The following is an 18,107-nucleotide window of genomic DNA, read 5'->3' as shown; positions in this document are numbered from 1 at the left end:
TGTTTGTAGGGCGCTCTACATGTGGGTGGCTTTTTAACCAGCTCTCATCCCTCTCAACAAACTGAATTTAAGAGGCTGTGCGTAAAGGAAAGGGTACCTTTCTCAAACTCCTGTCAGAGTTAATCTCCCCTGTTTTTGTGTAGAAGGAAGCTAAATTTCCCCAGAACTCTGCTACAGTTTATAACCTGGAATTAGTGCATAGATGCAGTTAGTGCCAGCAGTATAGAGACTGGCTGGTCACACGTGAAGTGCTTCTCCCGTTTAGCACACAGTTTGTTAAACCACAGCCTGTCACCTCCTCCACAGTAAAGGAAATGCCCTGAAAATGTATTTGTTTGTCTTTAAAACAAAGGACAAGTATTTTATTGTGTAGTTATTGCAAGAAGCTGGATTCATGGAAACGCAAAGCAGCTTTACTACAAGACAATTTTAAGGGAGGAAGTTCCTCTTTCTTCCAGTACGAGGAAGATGCTGGATTCCGGTGTTCTGCTCACGGCTACTTCTGCTCTGGCTGCTCCTGCTCAGCCTCTTCCTCACTGCTACCGGCTGTACGCTGCACTGTTCTGTACTGTGCCCAGGGGTGCGGGGTCTCCTCTCCTGCCATCACTTTTAACCACCGATAGTAGTAGCCGCGGAAACCATCAATTTTCTCCAGATAAGGGTTCTTTGACTTATACTGCAAACAGAAACCCAACAGAACAAGCTTCTATCAGAGGGGAGCTCACTTCTGCCAGCATGCAATAGGCACAAGCTGCTACTAAACAAACAGCTCTTGAGTAAGGACTGAGGAACCTGCATTTCCCCACCCCTTTTTAGGGCCCTCCCTGCTCCCTTCATAGTGTGAGCAGTCGTGGCTGCTTACCCTGTCGAATTTCGGAGGGTACTGCGCTGCAAACTCCAGCTGCCGTATGATAACTTCATTGGGAGGCACCTGGTTATTCCTCATATCTCGCAGGATCTCTGTGAGGTAACTGTAGTCCAGCTGCTTCACGGCAGCAGAAATAAGGCTGCTGTAGATAAACTTGTTGGGAGTAACTCCAGACCTCTGGAAACAACAAATGCCACAGTTAAATTTAGTTTCTCTGCTGAGTACTGCAGGACTTCTAGAAGGAAAAGGCACACAGGCATTTCCTACCCAAGGAGCAAGGCAGCCACTCCTACAGTGCCAGGACACCCTGTGATCCCTCTCGTGTCCCAGCGCAGCTGCTAGACAGACCCCTTGAGCTGATGCCTGTTCAAGAGCTCTGTGTTTTTGGAGTGAGAACACAACTGCTCACCACAGAAACCTCAGCAGGTCTTCACGGAAGTGTTAACGTTTCAGTTTGCCTCTTTCTGCAGCGTGAGCCCCATGCAGCAGAGGTTTTGTTATTACCTTCAAATCTGAGAGGAGCTGCAGCCCATCCTTCTCTTGGTGGCAAGCGATTGCCAAGCTACAGAATGTCTGGAGGTTCGGCGACAGTCCCCTCCTCACCAGAGCTGGCAGCACGCTCTGCAAGACATGAGGGGTGACGTGGGCTTCCAAAGAGCCTCAATGTAGCTCTTCAGAGGGCTGAAGATACTGGAACAGAATCCAGAAATACTTAGAAATTAACTGGGTTGTAGAGAACAGCGTGAGAGTCCCAGTTTCTACTGTGGATAGAGGAACCACTCTCACAGTGAAACAGGGGTAACACTAGAAGACAAGATGGTGACAGTCGTTCTGAGTTTTCCCTTACCTTTGCTCCTTCTAGGTCTCCCTGTTTACTTTTCTTCCTCATTAGAGTGTTAAAGAAGGTCACATCTACTTTCACTTTATGCTCATCCAGGAGTGCCAGCAAAGAGGACTCTGAGGGGCTCTGGGGTTCCACCAGCTCAGCCAGTAATGTAAATGTTTTAATGTTGGGTTCTGCACTGTCCTCTTTCATTTTCCTCAAGAAGCCCTCCACGTCCCCCATCAAAGCCAGTCTGTCAGATGGTGTGGCCACTGTCCCCAAGGAAACCACAGCTGCATCAGGCATCCTGGAATCCAGCAAGTTGGGCAGGTTGCAGGAAAGCTCCTTCTGGTGTAGGCGTGTCTCTGCCTGTTCCATCTCATTCGAACCTCTCCTCATCAATGCCCTGGTCCTGCTGCAAGCCATGCTAGGGCTGTCGGGCCCAGCTGGTTCTGTTTCAGCACGATTCACACCTTTATTTTCATGCTGGATGATTTCTTCAGGCTGCACCAAACTCTCCTGAAATAACTGCTTTTCCATAGCTTCCACATCCAGTCGGACAGCAGCTGCACTCTCTGACTCCTTCTGATGTTTTTTCACCTTTCCCTTCTGCCGCCCAGCTGCAAGCCTTAGCTGAGGTGAGCTCTCATGGGCTGCTCTGAGCAGGAGCTCAGAAGCCAGGACTGGATCACCTATTCCACAGTCTCTCGCAGCACGCAGCATCAGATTGTAAGTGTGGCTGTTGGCCTTTATTCCAAGTTTAGTCATTTGCTTCCAGATCTGAAAAGAGAAAGATGAACACTAGATGTAGGCGATATTGAATAACAGGAGCATTTCTAGCACACGCTAAGCGTATCTACCATCCCAACGTTACAGTATCCATGCAGAAAAAAATGAGTTTATGGCACAAGGAGGTGAGATGCCACTGGGCATTGACAGCCACCTTGAGCTAAAACAGTCCTGTGAGATCATTATCAGTATAAAACACATCCTGATGGAACTCTAGTTCACCAAATATGTCCTAGTGTCCTATTTCATCAGTTCTGACCAACCTGCTGCCTTCTATGTGTTCAAGAGATGAGTTACAACACAGAACCACTTTTTCCTCCCCTCATAGTAAATGAACTCACAAACCTGTAAAGCGTATAGGAAGCCATTTTCGCTGTCCTTTATGCAGCTCATGAGGAGGAAGCTGAACGTCTCAACTGTGGGAACATGGCCCTTGTGCACCATTTCCTAGAAAAGCAGAGAGAGCATTAAACTTCTCAGTTACCCAAGCATCTGTCCTAGCTGGCTGTGAAGCTCAAATACGGCTGTTGTCTTGTAGGGACACAGCGGCAACGTAGAACAGGGTGAACTCCAAGTGATGCGAGCAGAACGGTCACTTCAGGAGAAAAGAGCGCCCAAATGCCTGCATAGATCCTGGCTTCTCCTTGATAGGAGCTACAAAGGATCTGAAAGCAGGAACAACAATCCTTTTAGCTACTCGCAGACTGGCCCTTCTGCAGAGAGCTGCTGTAAGAGCTCTCAAAGGAACCAGGTATCAATATGTGGGTTTACAAAACAAAACAAGATAGACACAGCAGCTGTGAACCCCACAAAAGCTTTGTTCGTTAAGTCTTTAACACTCCTGTCCAGAGTTTTAAAGCCAACCTCTGCAGCCTCCTCATTTTATGTTCTTAAGTTTAGTGTTTGGTAGGTGCCGAGACAACTTAATTGTACGAGGCCAAGGATCAATGAAATATGAACCCATGATCTGTAATCACCTCTGCTGGAAATGAAAACAAAAACTCTACGCTACAGGGCAACTTTCAGGCGCTCTGACCAACTGAATAGGAGAAAAGTCACATCTTTACCTTCAGTACGTCAAAGCACATCCTGAGATCCGAGCACAGGGCAGAGACCTTCAGCAGCGCGTGGTAGGTGATCAGGTTCAGCTCGATGTTTTTGCTCTTCAGCTGCTGCCGTAATTTGAGAGCGCTCTGCAGGCCCGAGTCTTTCCATGGCGATTCGGCGCAGGCGTTGAACAGAGCCGTGTAAGTGGCATCGGTGGGAGTTAAGCCTCGTTTTTTCATCTGAGGGAAGAGAAGAATTAGAACTGGCTTTTTATAAAAGGACTTCTAGAATTTCATAGTTTGGTTTAAGAGTTTCAGGCTAAGAAGATGCAAACACTAACTCAAAGGCACTTTGGAGACAGTAGCGTGACTGAATACTTGGGACAGTTTCAGCTTAGAAAACTCAATGAAGGTTTGAGAGAGAACGTAAACCTACATCATTGTAGAGCTTGAATGCCTTTTTCACATAGCCAGCCCTGCCACAGCCACCAATCAGAACGGTGTAATTGCTTTCTTCCGGCCGCACACGCTCTTCCTTCAGCATCTGCACCTCAAACAGCTCCAGAGCCTCTGCCAACTACAAGAAAGAGGAAAATCCATGATAAGGCAGCAACAGAATAAATTACAATGGATGTTAATACACACAACTGTGGGCAGGTCCTGGTGGGAGTTCCACAGAGCACAGGATTCCTCACAAATTCTTATTTTCTTTCTTTCTATAAAGCTACTAGGAGAGACAAGGAGCTACTGGGGAGGCCACGGAGGTCATGAGTGGACTGGAGCATCTCTTATGAGGAAAGCTTGAGAGACTTTGGTCTGTTCAGCCTGGAGAAGAGCAGACTGAGAGGGAATCTCAGCAATGCTCATCAATATCTAAAGGGCAGAGGTCAGGAGGAGGGGGCCAGACTCTTCAGTGGTGCCCAGCGACAGGACAAGGGGCAACGGGCACAAACTGGAGCCTAGAAACCAGAGGAAAAACTTTCCTGCAAGGGTGATGGACAATTGGAACAGGCTGCCCAGGGAAGCTGTGGAGTCTCCACCTCAAGATACCCAAACCTGCCTGAACGCTTTCCTCTACAACCTTCCCAAGGTGACCCTGCCTGGCAGGGGGCTGCACTGGATGAGCTCCAGAGGGCCTCTTTGGAGCCTTCTCCAAGCTGAACACCCCCAGCTCTCTTAGCTTTGCTACACTTCACCTCTCTTCTCTGGTGACTCAACAGCTTCCTCGAACAACCTGTTCCAGTGCCTCACCACTCTCATGGTGAAGAAATTCCTCCTTATGTCCAGTCTAAATCTGCCCCTCTCCAGTTTATAACCATTGCTCCTCGTCCTATCACCACAAGCCTTTGTAAACAGTCCCTCCCCGGCTCTCTCGTAGCCCCTTTAGGGACTGTAAGGTCGCTACAAGGTCTCCTCGGAGTCTTCTCTTCTCCAGGCTAAACAACCCCAACTCTCTCAGCCTGTCCTCGGATGGAAGGAGCTCCAGCCCTCAGATCATCTTTGCAGCCTCCTCTGGACCCGATACAACAGTTCAATATTGGGGAATTACACAGGCTATTACATGGTAGTTGTACAAAACAACCACTTCACCCTATGTTACAGGGAAAGGGGAAAATGTGTTTCTAGCACCCAAACCCCAGTCTGGACTCAAGAAACACATCCCTTCACAGCTTGCTGCCACTTCTACTCCATTCCAAGCTTCATTCCCAACCTCCCAACTCGAGAATCCTCCTGGTGCATTCAGGGCACAAACCAGTGTAGCTTGGTTAGAAAATCATACAATAGTTTGGGTTGGAAGGGACCTTAAAGAGCATTTAATTCCAACCCTGATGGGCAGGGACACCTCCCACTGGCTCAGGCTGCTCAAAGCCCCATCCAACCCGGCCCTGAACACCTCCAGGGATGGGACAGCCACAGTTTCCCTGGGCAAACCTGTTCCAGTGCCTCACCACTCCAAGGTGAAGGATTTCCTCCTTATTTCTTGTCTAAATCTGCTCCTCTCCAGTTTATACCCGTTCCCCCTCATCCTGTCACTACAGGCCCTTGCAAACAGCCCCTTCCCAGCTCTCTCATAGCCCCTTCAGGGCCTGGAAGGTCGCTCTAAGGTCTCCTCCAGCCTCTCCTCGGCCAGGGCCGGGGCAGCCCTGGGAGGGGACACGGAGGGTCCGAGCTCCGCGCTGGGGCTCTCGCACCTTTCCCCGGGCGAGAAGCGCCTTACAGCGCAGGAAGAACCAGAACGGGGTGTTGGGAGGGCCGCGCCGCGGGCTGCTCTCCGCCTCGTCCTCTCCCAGCTTCAAATCCAGAAAGCGCGACGTAGTTTTGCGATAATATTTCCTGCCGGAGTATTTATGAGACAGCGTCCCCAACTCCACGCCTTCCTCCTCCTCCTCTTCCTCTTCCTCCTCCTCCTCCTCCTCCTCCCGGGCGGCGTCAGCACGGACTCGCCGCTGGGGCGCGGGGCGGGCGCGTGGCGGCGGATCGCGTAGCGGCGGGTCGGCGGCGGCGGAAGAACCGCGGCGGAGGAGCCGCAGCAGGCTCGGAGCCAGGAGGGCCGCGGCGGAACGCATGGCGCGGGGCGCGGCGCCTGCGCGGGCGGAAGGGGCGGCGGCGGCGGCGCGCGGCGGAGGGCCCGGCTCCCGGCATTCCGCGGGCGGGCGGCGCGGGGCGGCGGGGAGCTGCCGCCGCCGCCGCCTCCCGTCACCTCAGGCGCTGCCGGCGCGGAGCGGGGCGGGCCGGGCAGGGGCAGCCCGAGCCCGCCCGGCCGCAGCGGTGCCCCCCCCGGCCTCTACCGCTGCGGCCATCGCCCCCCTGGCCGCCCGCTGCCGCCGCCCCCCGGCCGCCACCATGCAGGAGCTGATCGCCAGCGTGGATCACATCACCTTCGACCTGGAGCTGGCGGTGGAGCAGCAGCTGGGGGCGCAGCCGCTGCCCTTCCCCGGCATGGACAGTGCGTGCGGGGCCGGGGGTGGGGGGGGCTGGTTAGCTGGTAGGAGGGCGGGTAGTTGGCAGGGGCACCAGTTAGGGATGTGGGTAGATGGAGGGGGATCGGTTGGGGGGCTGGTTAGCTGGTAAGGGGTTGTTTAGGGGGCTGGTTAGCTGGTAAGGGATTGTATAGGGGCCCGGTTAGCTGATAAGGGATTGTTTAGGGGCCTGGTTAGCTGGTAAGGGGTTGTTTAGGGGCTGGTTAGCTGGTAAGGGGTTGTTTAGAGGGCTGGTTAGCTGGTAAGGGGTTGTTTAGGGGCCTGGTTAGCTGGTAAGGGGTTGTTTAGGGGGCTGGTTAGCTGATAAGGGATTGTTTAGGGGCCTGGTTAGCTGGTAAGGTGTTGTTTAGGGGGCTGGTTAGCTGGTAAGGGGTTGTTTAAGGGGCTAGTTAGCTGGTAGGGGGTTGTTTAGGGAGCTGGTTAGCTGGTAGAGGGTCGTTTAGGGGGCCCGTTAGCTGGTAGGGGGGCAGGTAGGGGGCTGGTTAGCTGGTAGGGGGGTGATACGGGATTGGATAGCTGGAGCAGGGGCTGGTAGGGGGCTGATAGGAGGTTTGGTTCGTCAGTTAGGGATTGGATTAATGGTAGGGGAGTTGATTAGGGAGTTAATTGGTTGATAGGGAATTTACTTGGTTGCTTTACGGAATTGTTTAGTTGGTGGTGAGGTGGTTGGCTGGTAGCAGAGTAGATTAGGGATTTGGTTAGAATCATAGGATAGTTTGGGTTGGAAGGGACCTTAAAGATCATCCAGTTCCAACCCTCTGCCATGGGCAGGGACACCTCCCACTGGATCAGGTTGCTCAAAGCTCCATCCAGCCTGGCTTTGAAGGGGGCTGGTTAGTTGGTTGGGAGGGTTGGTTGGTTTCCAGGGGTCTGAGTGCTTTGCTCAGGCCTCATCCTTAAATCCACCCAACTTTTGCTTTCCCTGGAAGATTTCTGTCTCAATCCAGGTGTTTTTCTTTTCTACTTAATGCAAGCTGCAGTCAGTGCCCAGCCAGCATGGAAGACAAAAGCTGAGGCATTATTGGGAATAAATGTCACTGTCCTGCACAGTACTTTATTTTTTGATTTGGTTGATGAGGCATTTTGAGGGCAGGAAGATGGAGTCCTTAGGTGTACTTGTGGCCTGGTCTCTAACCTTTTCCTCCATTCTGATAATCCAACACAGGCAGTCCCAGGAGAGTCATAGTTTGCTGAGATTTTCTGGCCAAGCTACTAAATCTGTGTTTTAACCCTCAAATGTTGGGGTTCCTGTTGGTCAGAATTAGCAAGAAATGTGATGCTAATGGTTGTTTCAGGCTGTTTTGTTTAAAAAATATAAGGCTGCCATTGCCTGGACTGTAAATACAGGGCTGACTGACATGAGTGACTTAACAGGAGAGGAAAAACCAGTCAACAAAACTTAAATATCTGAAAAGCAAAACAAGCACCACCAAATCTCTGCAATTCCCTTTGGTGTCCCCTGAGAAGAACACAGATATTTGTGTGGGCCAGACTTGAATGAGGAACTTCGGCGGGAAAGTAAATTCCCCAAAGCAAAACACTGCTTTTCTTCTGCTGCTGAGGCTCAGGCTCTCTTTCTGGAGAAGGAAATGTTTTAAAAGTTGCCATGGACCTTTGTTAAAATGAATTCTGTATCTTTGTTCTCTCCCCAGAATCGGGCGCAGCTGTCTGTGAATTTTTTTTAAAAGCGGCTTGCGGGAAAGGTGAGCGATATTGCCAACGCGGCTCCCCTCGCAGGGCAGGGGGCGGGAAGCAGGTTTGCTAGCACTGTCTACAGTACTCTTTCTTTTCATAAAGATGAAGGGATAACCTAGACAGAGGGTAAAACTGAAGGATGTTGGAATAATTGCAGCAATCGTGACATAATGATATTTGTGTAAGAAACTGAGAGGTGAATAAGCAAAGCTATCGGTAAAGGAAGGCTTGAACTTGCCGCACACACCTGGCTGTGGATGTGCCGTTGCTGTGGTTCATGGTTGCCAGAATTAGCAGCTGGAGACAACGTTGCTCAGCCCACTAGAGAGTAACGTCGGATTGTGTGGAACTCCCCAATTTGCTGTTGCCACTAAAGGCTAAATTCATAAGAAAAAGGGATTCTGAACCCCATTTGCAGAGGGAAGCAAAGCATTTCCATTGCCCTATGCCACCTTGTGCCGTGTATTTTAATTATTCATTTTTCCCATGTATTTTAATTGTTCTTTTTTCCCTTCTCCTCGCCCCATGCTTCCACAGGGGGCATGTGCCCATTCCGACACATCAGTGGGGAAAAGACAGTTGTTTGCAAACACTGGCTACGAGGACTGTGCAAAAAGGGAGACCAGTGCGAGTTTCTTCACGAGTACGACATGACCAAGATGCCTGAGTGTTACTTCTACTCCAAATTTGGTAAGGGACCTCATCACTCCTGCTTAGTGTTTCTTACTAGCGTGGGAGTGTGGTGAAGATGATCCTGGTACATCCCTCCCATCCGTCTTCAGAGCTTTTCGGTTCTTCTGTGTCTGATGATATCATTAGAGTGTAAATTTCCAGATCTGCTTAGTCCTTCACCTTATTGTCCCCTTAAATTAGTGACATGTTGTAGATGTTTTCTCTCTCAGGAGCTTATTCCCTGGGGGACGAGGGAGGAAGTTCAGGTTTTTACTGGGTTTTATGCCTTATTTTCTGTTTTGGGTGTGAGATGAGTAGGCTGAGCAGTTGGTCTTTGCATGACTCTTATTTTGGGGAGTTAACGAGCAGCAGAGGGCATGGGAGTGCAAAACTTTTATGCACTTGCTTTCCAGCTCTGGAGATCTGGACATAATGAGGCAACTTGCTGTCAGAAACTTACAGTCTTGTAGGTTTCCTTGGATTGAGGTTAGTGCGCAATTTGTAGTTTCTCCACTCTTCTGGTGCACTAAATGTTTGGTTTTTGTTATCATGACTGCTCTCTCCAATTCAGTTTCCCCATTGTTTTTAAAAGCACACATAAATAATCCAATCTGGTAGAGCTTTACTCACCACGAGTGAGTCCTTGGTGTTGTTCATCTAGGTTAAGGCAGGCAGTAAGACTGTTGTGCCTGAACGTATAAATGATGGTAGCAGCTTTGTGGGAGCTACGTCATCCAGGTAATGTTCTGAGAGTCGTTTGATTTCGAACCTGCACGATTGACTTAGAAGTGTGTTTGCCTTTGGTACAGGGGAATGCAGTAACAAAGAATGTCCATTCTTGCACATTGACCCGGAGTCTAAGATCAAAGACTGTCCCTGGTATGACAGAGGCTTCTGTAAACATGGTATGTATGTCGCACAGCGGCAGCTTCTCTGGCTATAAATCAAGGGTAGGGTGTTGCTATCCTTTCAGCGCATGATCTGCTTGTGTACTTGTTGCTACTGAGTGCTGGGGTTACGTAGATGTGGAACGTGAACTACTGAGCTTTGTGTTGCAGGTCCTCTCTGCAGACACCGGCACACTCGAAGAGTCATTTGTGTGAATTACCTGGTAGGATTCTGTCCAGAGGGGCCTACCTGTAAATTCATGCAGTGAGTATGCTTCCAGGCTTGTCCTGTAATCATGTGTTTCCCTTGTACTCAATGAGGGTGCTCCAGTGCTTCCCAATGGCTTTGGAGATCTGGCCAACATTTAATTTTTTGTACTGATTTGAGGGTGTGGGGCAGGGCCTCCTCGGGGAAGTTACCAGTCAGACTCTGGAGTGGCGATCAGTTGCCATCAGTGCAGTGGGATTGCGTGAATTTATAGTCTAGAAGACTTCACAGGTAGCGGGATAAAATACCTACTGGCTTGTAATTTTTCTATACGTAATTGCTGAGCATCAGGATGCAAAGAGGAGTGGGGAGGAGGAGGAGGAGGTCTAATTCCCATCAGATTAATTTATTTGGCTGAACGTTTGTTTTGCTGTTTGAACTTACTTGACTGAGCTGATGGTAAAATGTTGGCATATGATTTGAGAATCAATTTTCTTGTTTCCATTTAAACCAGTCCTCGGTTTGAACTGCCAATGGGAACCACAGAGCAACCACCACTGCCTCAACCGACACAAACACAGCAAAAGGTACACAGCTCCCCTGCCTCCCCTACACGTCCACTTTCAAAGCATTTCCCGCAGCACTTTAGAAGAGGGTGTGTTGTCTAGTGGTCAGAATGGGACAGCAGGGCTCTTGGATCTGGCTTCCTGAAAAGCCTTGGGGACATACTCACTGAATGAGGGAAAACCTTCCCTATTTTACATCAGTGTGTGTTACTCTTTTGTAATTAGGAACTTAGTGACAAATTCTAATAAATGGCAAAACACTATCCCTTCTCTCTCCTCCTCCCAGCCCTCTAATGTCCACCATCTGATCACAGTGCGCTGCTGCTGCCTTCGTCTTGGGACCGTGGTGTTTTCCTTTGTTCTGTTTCTCCCCTCGCCTTGGTTAACCTTCTCAGCTCAGAGACCAGCAGTGGCAGTTCTGTTGCTTGGGGCACTGCCTGGAATGCAGGGCACAGTGCAAGAATTAAGCAGTGAGCAGCCCTGTGTGCCATTAGAGTGATGAAAGCCTCACAATTGCTCCAGCTTTACATGGAGATGTAGTCACAGAACACGCCCACGTTACTTAGAAGCACATCATATGTGGTGGTGCAGCAATCTGCACCAGTGTTTGTAATCTGCGTGACATCTCTTGGTGATGGCAATGATATTTTAGCAGCCTAAAGCTACTCTTTAAATATGCTCTCTAGAGAAAAAACAGAATCGCTGGGCTTTGTGAGCCTTGGTGCTCGATTTCTTCTTTCTGGTGCTCCAGCTGGCAGAGCATCCACACATGGATTTGGAGGAAAATTGATCATTTGATGTATAGGGTGCTCTTTTCCTTTCTTAATAAAATAACAGCCATAAAGTTCTTTATCCTTGGTGCACTTAATGAGTCAGAACTCTTCTCCTAACCAACAGAGGACACCTCAAGTCATTGGAGTCATGCAGTCTCAAAATAACAACACTGGGAACAGAGGGCCCCGGCCGTTGGAGCAGGTCACCTGCTACAAGGTAATTTGGAGGAGGGGGATGAGGAGGGAAAGCAGAGGATGTCAGATTTGAGAAGTACAGAGTCCCCTCGGCTGCCTCACACTGCTGTGCTGCTGGTTGCTTGTCACGGGCAGAGGAACAGACCGTTGGGATGTGGGGTGTTGGTTCTGCTAAAGGGTTCTTCACAGGGTAAACAGGTTCACAAAACGCACACTCTACTTAACTGTGTTTTGTGTGTGGATGCAGCTGTGGGACTTGGCATGGAGTTCTGGGGCCTCTAGGTCGATGGTTTGCCTGCCCACAGACTTGCTGTGACAATTAAGGCTGCTCTAGGACAGACTTTGCTCCTGCTAATAAAACAGGAGAGCCTACCACAGTGGCAGGTGGAAGAGGCTGCCGAACTGTACATTTCAAAATAAGTGTTAATGTTTGTTTTGTCTCGAGTTAATTCATTTATATTTGATGATTATGGAAGGATTTTCTTCTTTGTTAGAATAAAAGGTCCTTGCAAGTAACAGGAATTGAATGTGCAGAGACTGTTCGTTATTTCAGCTGTAAATGAAATGGGGTTTGAATGCAGTAGTGGGAAGTCAACCCACTTCCCCCACTGCTCTAAAACCAAGGCTTGAGCTGTTCATCCTGGTCGCTCATTGAGAAGCACCAGTACAACTTTGATACAATTGAGTTCCCATCTCTGTGTTTCCACGAATGTACCCAGCGTTTGCCACTAGAATAGGGCAAAGAATCTTCCTGTCCCGTCAGCCTGAACAGTTACGTCATGGTACCTGCCAACCATGGTGCCTGTCTGGGTAAAAATTGTTCCGACTGGGCAGGGATATCAAGTAGCTAAATCCATTTCACTGAAAACCTTGAAGAGCTGCTTGTTATTTTAGCTGCAAATGAATTACATCCCTAAAGAATGCTGCGGTGTCAGATACTGATGTTTCTGTCCAAGTTTGAAGAGCTTCAAGGTGTGAAGTCTTGAGACTCTTGTTCAGATACGCTTTTCCTTGTCTAAGTCAGGACAGCTGATGAGGGGAGTCCCCGTATCAGATGGAGGAGTCTTGGGAGCCTCCAACATTGAAATTCTCTGTTTGTTATAGCCCTTTGCTGTTTGTAGTGGTGCGCTGAGAGTTCTCTCCTTTGTATTGCGTTATAATAATATGACATCAGGTTGCTTCCAGCACAGAAGCAGCTTTTGCTCCAAGGAGCAGAAGTAGCCCATAAATCATGTCCCTTGTGACACCTATGTTTCACGTCACCTGCTAAATGCTGCATCTTCCATACGCGGAAAAGCTTCCCAACAGGAACAGTTGCCAGCTGTTCAGGCAGCAAGAGGAAAAAAAGCTGTAACTGTATAATAATTCCTGTCTCTCTTTCTCTTTTAGTGTGGTGAAAAAGGTCATTATGCCAACAGATGCACCAAAGGACATCTGGCCTTTCTCAGTGGGCAGTGAAAGAGCAGAAGGAAGAGCGCAAGGGAGCCGTTAACACTGAGGAAAGGTTTCTGCCTAGCACTATGTCTGGAACTATTAATCAGGTTGTTTTTTAATGCCATTACTGAAAGAACTGGTCAGAGGCTGGCTGCTGCTAAGCAACGTTTTTGTAATTGTCCACAACTTTTTTTTATGTTTTAACCTTTTTAAAATAGATTTCGGCCTCGTCCTGTTTTCATTGAGCCCTGCTGAAAGGTAGATCTAAAAGCCAATAGATATGCAAACCCCTCACCAGTGCAGCATTCTACGTAAACACATCTTACTCCAGTGTTTCTTTAAGGTGTTTTCCTTCTGCCACTTCTCTTTGGAGAACCTGCAGCGTTTCAGCCCTCCCTGTGGAAGCAGGAAGACTGACTGGGAAAACTAATAACTTGAAATGCCTTCCCTTCAGTGAGGAAGCAGGGATTCTGCTGTCCTGTAGCTCTTGAAAAGCAAAATCGTGTTCCTGGGTGCAGCCTGTTGTAGTCGGTAAGCTTGTCCTGGTGGCTGATGTAACGCATCACATACACCAGGCTGCAAATCTCTCATCTGTTTGCTTTGTTTCTGTGTTTCTTACTATACTGAAGGTTAGAAATTCATCTTCTGGGTGAGAACCGATCAAGGGGAGAATAAATTAGCATCCCTGTGCTTAGCTGAACAATGAGGATTGTAGGAAATCCGTGCTCATTTTCAGTTTGCAAAAAGTGAGGAGGGAAATGAAGGCAGCTTGAAACGTAGGAATAGAGGAGCCCTGTCTCTGCCCCTGCCCTCCATTGTCCAGCTCACACCGAGTGGGTTTTTCCATAGCCTAGAGAAGACCGAGCAGTGGAGATGTATATTCTCATGGAACGCTGCTTTTAAAAGTGGTAGAGCGTTCCTCTTAGAGCAATTTTTATGAGCCAAACCCCATTCATTTCTAAGAAGACTTTCAAGAGGGCCAATGACAAAATGTGAATTAAAAAACAATTGCACCTATAGTATGAGCCTTATTGTTTCCAACCCATCTCTCATTTGCTGGCTGCCCTTATATTTTGTTTTTATTGAAATGTGCTGATGGAAAAAGCTGGCTATGAATTTATTTTTGTTAAGAACAAAGTAATGACTGGATTAAGAGAAGTGCCCGGAACCTCTGTTGGTTTGGATGCCTGGTCATTGGACTGTGGATAATCGGAGTTGGTCAAAACACAAGATTCAAGTCTAAGTGGCTGTGGTATGGCCATTACACACACTTTTTTTAGCACGTTGTGCTCCAGTGACCAAGCACTACACTGCGTGCTCTCTGCGTGTAAGTGGGCACGTGGAAAGGGAACTAAAGCACTCTGGTGTGCAGCTGCCTTCTCTGTAAAGTTCAGGAGTTTATGGGCTTCCCCCCCGACCAGATGTTTTCCAAAAGTGAAAGCTTTCCCATTGAAGCTCTGAAGAGCTTCTTTAAATCCCTTTGAAGTGGTTTATGTTTTCCCTCCTATCAAAAATAGGCTCTACCTGTTGCTGGAAAGGTCAGCAGGTCGAGTTTTGTCCAGGTGGTGCCTGGAGGACCAAGCTCACCAGTGTTCCTTTACACTGCAGTGTCCCCTGTTGAACTTCACACTACTGCATTCAAGCCAGGGAGTAAAGCTTGCCTTCGATTTAGCTTCATGGACCTTTGTTTAGAGTTCTTTTAAGCTTATGCCCGTTCAGAATAACCTTCCAGCTTCTGTTAGTAACACAAGCAGGTGGCGTTTTGACAGAAAGAGTTGTCAGAGGTAAGAAACTTTAGGATCCCAGTGATGGGATGTGTTGCAGACCTCCTTCAAGCTAAACCCACCTCACCCAACGCAGTGTTCTGCTGTGATGGAAAACTGCCCAAACGCCCCAGGGGACAGCCTGGCTGAGAACTGGGAACACAAGGCCACGCCAGGCCACTTAGAGCTCAAGGGTTTCTCTCAGATCAAGAATATCTCCTTCCAGCTATGTCCAACCTGTACATAACAGCCCTTTAGAGCGTTAAGAAGCAATCCAGTGCTGTTTTACTTTTATCAAATGGGAATCAGTTTAACAGTTTCCCCCATTTGTAACACAACCCAAGCAGCGGGCATCTTCCCAACCCCATTTATGAACTCCTTGAGGGGTGAAACTGTAAGAGGACAAACTCGCCCAAACAGCACAATTAACAAGTCAGTGAACGTGTCGCCTCAGTAAGCGTAAAGTGTATGCACTTTATTATTGGTCACAACAGTACAGATGTTACTGTGAATAGTTTTGATGTCTTCTGTCAGCATAACTGTTCCAGTAGCTGAGTCTGATAGAGAGCTGCCCCTTCCCTTTCTGAAATTCACACTTCAGTGGTACTTCCTGTGGCGGTCATGCTCTGTATCATTCAAAGTAAAGCAAGTTAATTTTATTGAAGTCACAAGTAAAACACACTTGAAATTACAGGAAAGAAAGCACTCTTAAAAAAAAAAATCTGAGCGTATAGTGTCTTAAGTAGTACCAGGTCAGAGAGGCAACAAGATCTGAGCTTTCTTCATCACCTAGAAAATATTGGCTGTCTGACAACTTACTAAAAGCATTCAAGTTCCCTGTGGTTAAAAAGTCTGCTTGCACCCAGCCTCAGAGTCGAAGAGAAATAGCACAGTCTTTCATTCAATTTCTAAAAGCAGCAGCAGCAAATTGATTTAATTGCCCCAAGCAACCTTTGAGGCTGCACTACAGACACAGAGCTGTGTTGTTGTTACTTACTGATGTGACTGTAGCTCCAGATGTAGCTGATGAGAACATAACCTGCGAGCACCATGGAGATACCACCAAGGCCTCCTTTCCTGACATTGATGTATTTATTGTAGTATCTGTCATAACCTGCGCAGGAGAGAAGTTTTTGTAACAGCCAGGTGAGTTGCATTGGTTTTATGTGTCAGAAAAAAGAAGCCTGCTTCCATAAAACCTCAGGAAATTGTTTCTAATGAAACATCTGAGGGTCTTGGAAACAAGCCTGAGAGAGGAAACCTGTCTGTCAGTTAAGAAGGGGAGGGAGCTCAAGGCGATATTGCTAAGCCTTAAAAAAAACAAAAGGGGGAAAAAGGCACCAATTACCATTTTCCCTAAACATTACTTTGACTTTAATGATCCCATGAAAGCACATCCAGAGAAATACAGTGGAGCTGGTGAAGGGTCTGGAGCACAGGGGTAATGAGGAGTGGCTGAAGGAACTAGGACTGTTTAGCTTGGCGAAAAGGAGACTGAAGGGAGACCTCATTGTTCTCTATAACTACCTGAAAGGAAGGTGTAGCAAGGGGTTTCTGGTCTTTTCTCCCAAGCAAGAAGCAATAGGACAAGAGAAAATGGCCTCAAGTTGTGCCGTAGGAGGTTTAGATTGGATATTATGAAAGGAATAATTCTTTACTGACAGAGTGGTGAAGCCCTGGCAGAGGCTGCCCAGGGCAGTGGTGGAGTCACCCTCCACGGAGGGGTTCAAAAAGTGTAGTGTGGTGCTTCGGGACATGGTTTAGTCAGCACGATGGGGCTGGGCTGAGGGTTGGACTGGATGATCTTAGAGATCTTTTCCACCCTTGATGATTCTGTGATTCAAGCTGGTTTGGAATTAGCGCGTTTGTATTCAGTCTTTTGTGTTTAAATCTACCCAAGTGCTGTATCTGCATCTACAGCAAAGAGTGCTGGTCAGAACCTTTGCCAGGTGATCTACAAATGCCCCATATCCTCTCTTACTATCTTTAGGGACCAATTTGTGATATTTATTCAGGACAGGCTGAGAGCGTTGGGGTTGTTCAGCCTGGAGAAGAGAAGGCTCCGAGGAGACCTTATAGTGACCTTCCAGTACCTGAAAGGGTCTACAAGAAAGCAGGGGAGGAACTGTTTACAAAGGCTTGTAGTGACAGGACGAGGAGCAATGGGTATAAACTGGAGAGGAGCATATTTAGACTAGACATAAGGAAGAATTCCTTCAGCATGAGAGTGGTGAGGCACTGGAACAGGCTGCCCAGAGAAGTTGTGGCTACCCCATCTCTGGAAGTGTTCAAGGCCCGGTTGGATGGGGCCTTGGGCAGCCTGATCTAGTGGAAAGTGTCCCTGCCCAGGGCATGGCGTTGGAAATAGATGAACTTTAAGGCCCCTTCCAACCCAAACTATTCCATGATTCTATGTGTGATGCTGGGATACACGAGGATTTTCAGCAAAGAGGCTCAGGAGCCAGGTCACCCTATTTTCTCTTTATACAAAGAGAAATACTGAGAACAAACCTCTGGCGGCTGCAGCCCACGCCAGAAACAAGTTTACAGAGGGAAGAAGAGGGCGCTACGGGAGGCCGTGTTCGGGGAAAGCCACTCTCGCCCTGCAGCGGCCCCGCTGCCGCCGGAGCTGCTCCCACCGGGCCCTTCCGCCCCCCTTCGCCCCTCACCTCTGCGCACGGCGCCCGTGATGCCGCCGGGGGTGAAGTCCCTCATGGCGAACCAGCTGGGCAGCTGGCCCAGCTTCACGTCCAGCAGCTTCATGTCCTTCAGGGGAACTGCGGCACAGAAAGAGAGAGAAAGAGACACAGCTCGGTCAGGGAGAGGGGAGGGGAAGGCCGGGAGCAGCGGTCACCTTGGCGGCCAAACACTCACCCGGCGGCTGCGCCATCTTCCCTCCGGGGGCGCCGCGGGGCCTGACGGGAAGGGGCGCGGGGGCCGATGGGAGGGAGGGCGCGGAGAGGGAGGACCCGTATGTGGGCGGGGACGCCGCCATGTTGGGCGCGGCCGGGGTGGTGCGGGCGAGCGGTGCGCCCCTGCCTGGGGTCCTCCACAGGTGGTAGAGTAGTTAGGTTGGAAAATACCTTAGAAATCATCAATTCCGGCCGTCCCTGTGCTGTACTAAATTATGTCCCCAATCACCTCATCCCCCCACCTTTTAAACCCCTCCAGGGATAGGGACTCCCCTGACTCCCTGGGCAGCGGTTCCACAGGTTCCAGCTGTTCCAGCGCTTGAGAACCCTTTCTGCGAAGAAATCTTTCCTGATGTCCACTCTAAACCTCCCCTGATGCAACTTCAGGGCATTCCTTCTTGTCCTATCACCTGTCATTTGGGAGAAGAGAACAGCACCCACCTCTGCACGCTCCTTTCAGGCGGCTGTAGAGAGCTATGAGGTCTCCCCTCAGCC

General features: G+C 49.0%; 3 protein-coding genes across 3 annotated transcripts; 1 reads left to right on the top strand and 2 right to left on the bottom strand.

Moving 5' to 3' along the window:
- Window positions 1–54: 54 nt before the first annotated feature.
- Window positions 55–6,123, bottom strand: PTCD1 (pentatricopeptide repeat domain 1). The gene is made up of 8 exons (XM_054080348.1): window positions 5,719–6,123; window positions 3,963–4,103; window positions 3,548–3,766; window positions 2,826–2,927; window positions 1,716–2,471; window positions 1,373–1,489; window positions 863–1,045; window positions 55–676 (listed from the first exon to the last, which is right to left on the bottom strand). The coding sequence occupies exons 1-8, from the start codon at window positions 6,091–6,093 to the stop codon at window positions 497–499; spliced, it is 2,073 nt and encodes a 690-aa protein (XP_053936323.1). The 5' UTR covers window positions 6,094–6,123; the 3' UTR covers window positions 55–496.
- A 32-nt stretch (window positions 6,124–6,155) lies between these two features.
- Window positions 6,156–13,195, top strand: CPSF4 (cleavage and polyadenylation specific factor 4). Its single transcript, XM_054080349.1, has 8 exons — window positions 6,156–6,473; window positions 8,160–8,210; window positions 8,740–8,892; window positions 9,684–9,779; window positions 9,933–10,026; window positions 10,484–10,556; window positions 11,433–11,525; window positions 12,893–13,195. Exons 1-8 carry the CDS (start codon window positions 6,371–6,373, stop codon window positions 12,959–12,961), a joined length of 732 nt encoding a protein of 243 aa, XP_053936324.1. The 5' UTR covers window positions 6,156–6,370; the 3' UTR covers window positions 12,962–13,195.
- A 1,959-nt stretch (window positions 13,196–15,154) lies between these two features.
- ATP5MF (ATP synthase membrane subunit f) lies at window positions 15,155–17,634 on the bottom strand. Its single transcript, XM_009564575.2, has 4 exons — window positions 17,575–17,634; window positions 17,370–17,477; window positions 15,698–15,814; window positions 15,155–15,326 (listed from the first exon to the last, which is right to left on the bottom strand). The coding sequence occupies exons 1-4, from the start codon at window positions 17,588–17,590 to the stop codon at window positions 15,298–15,300; spliced, it is 270 nt and encodes an 89-aa protein (XP_009562870.2). The 5' UTR covers window positions 17,591–17,634; the 3' UTR covers window positions 15,155–15,297.
- Window positions 17,635–18,107: the final 473 nt, after the last annotated feature.

This window comes from Cuculus canorus, chromosome 15 (genome assembly GCF_017976375.1).
Source record: "Cuculus canorus isolate bCucCan1 chromosome 15, bCucCan1.pri, whole genome shotgun sequence".
NCBI lineage: Eukaryota > Metazoa > Chordata > Aves > Cuculiformes > Cuculidae > Cuculus > Cuculus canorus.
The sequence above is the reverse complement of the archived record's forward strand: the minus strand, read 5'-3'. Positions and strand labels throughout refer to the sequence as shown.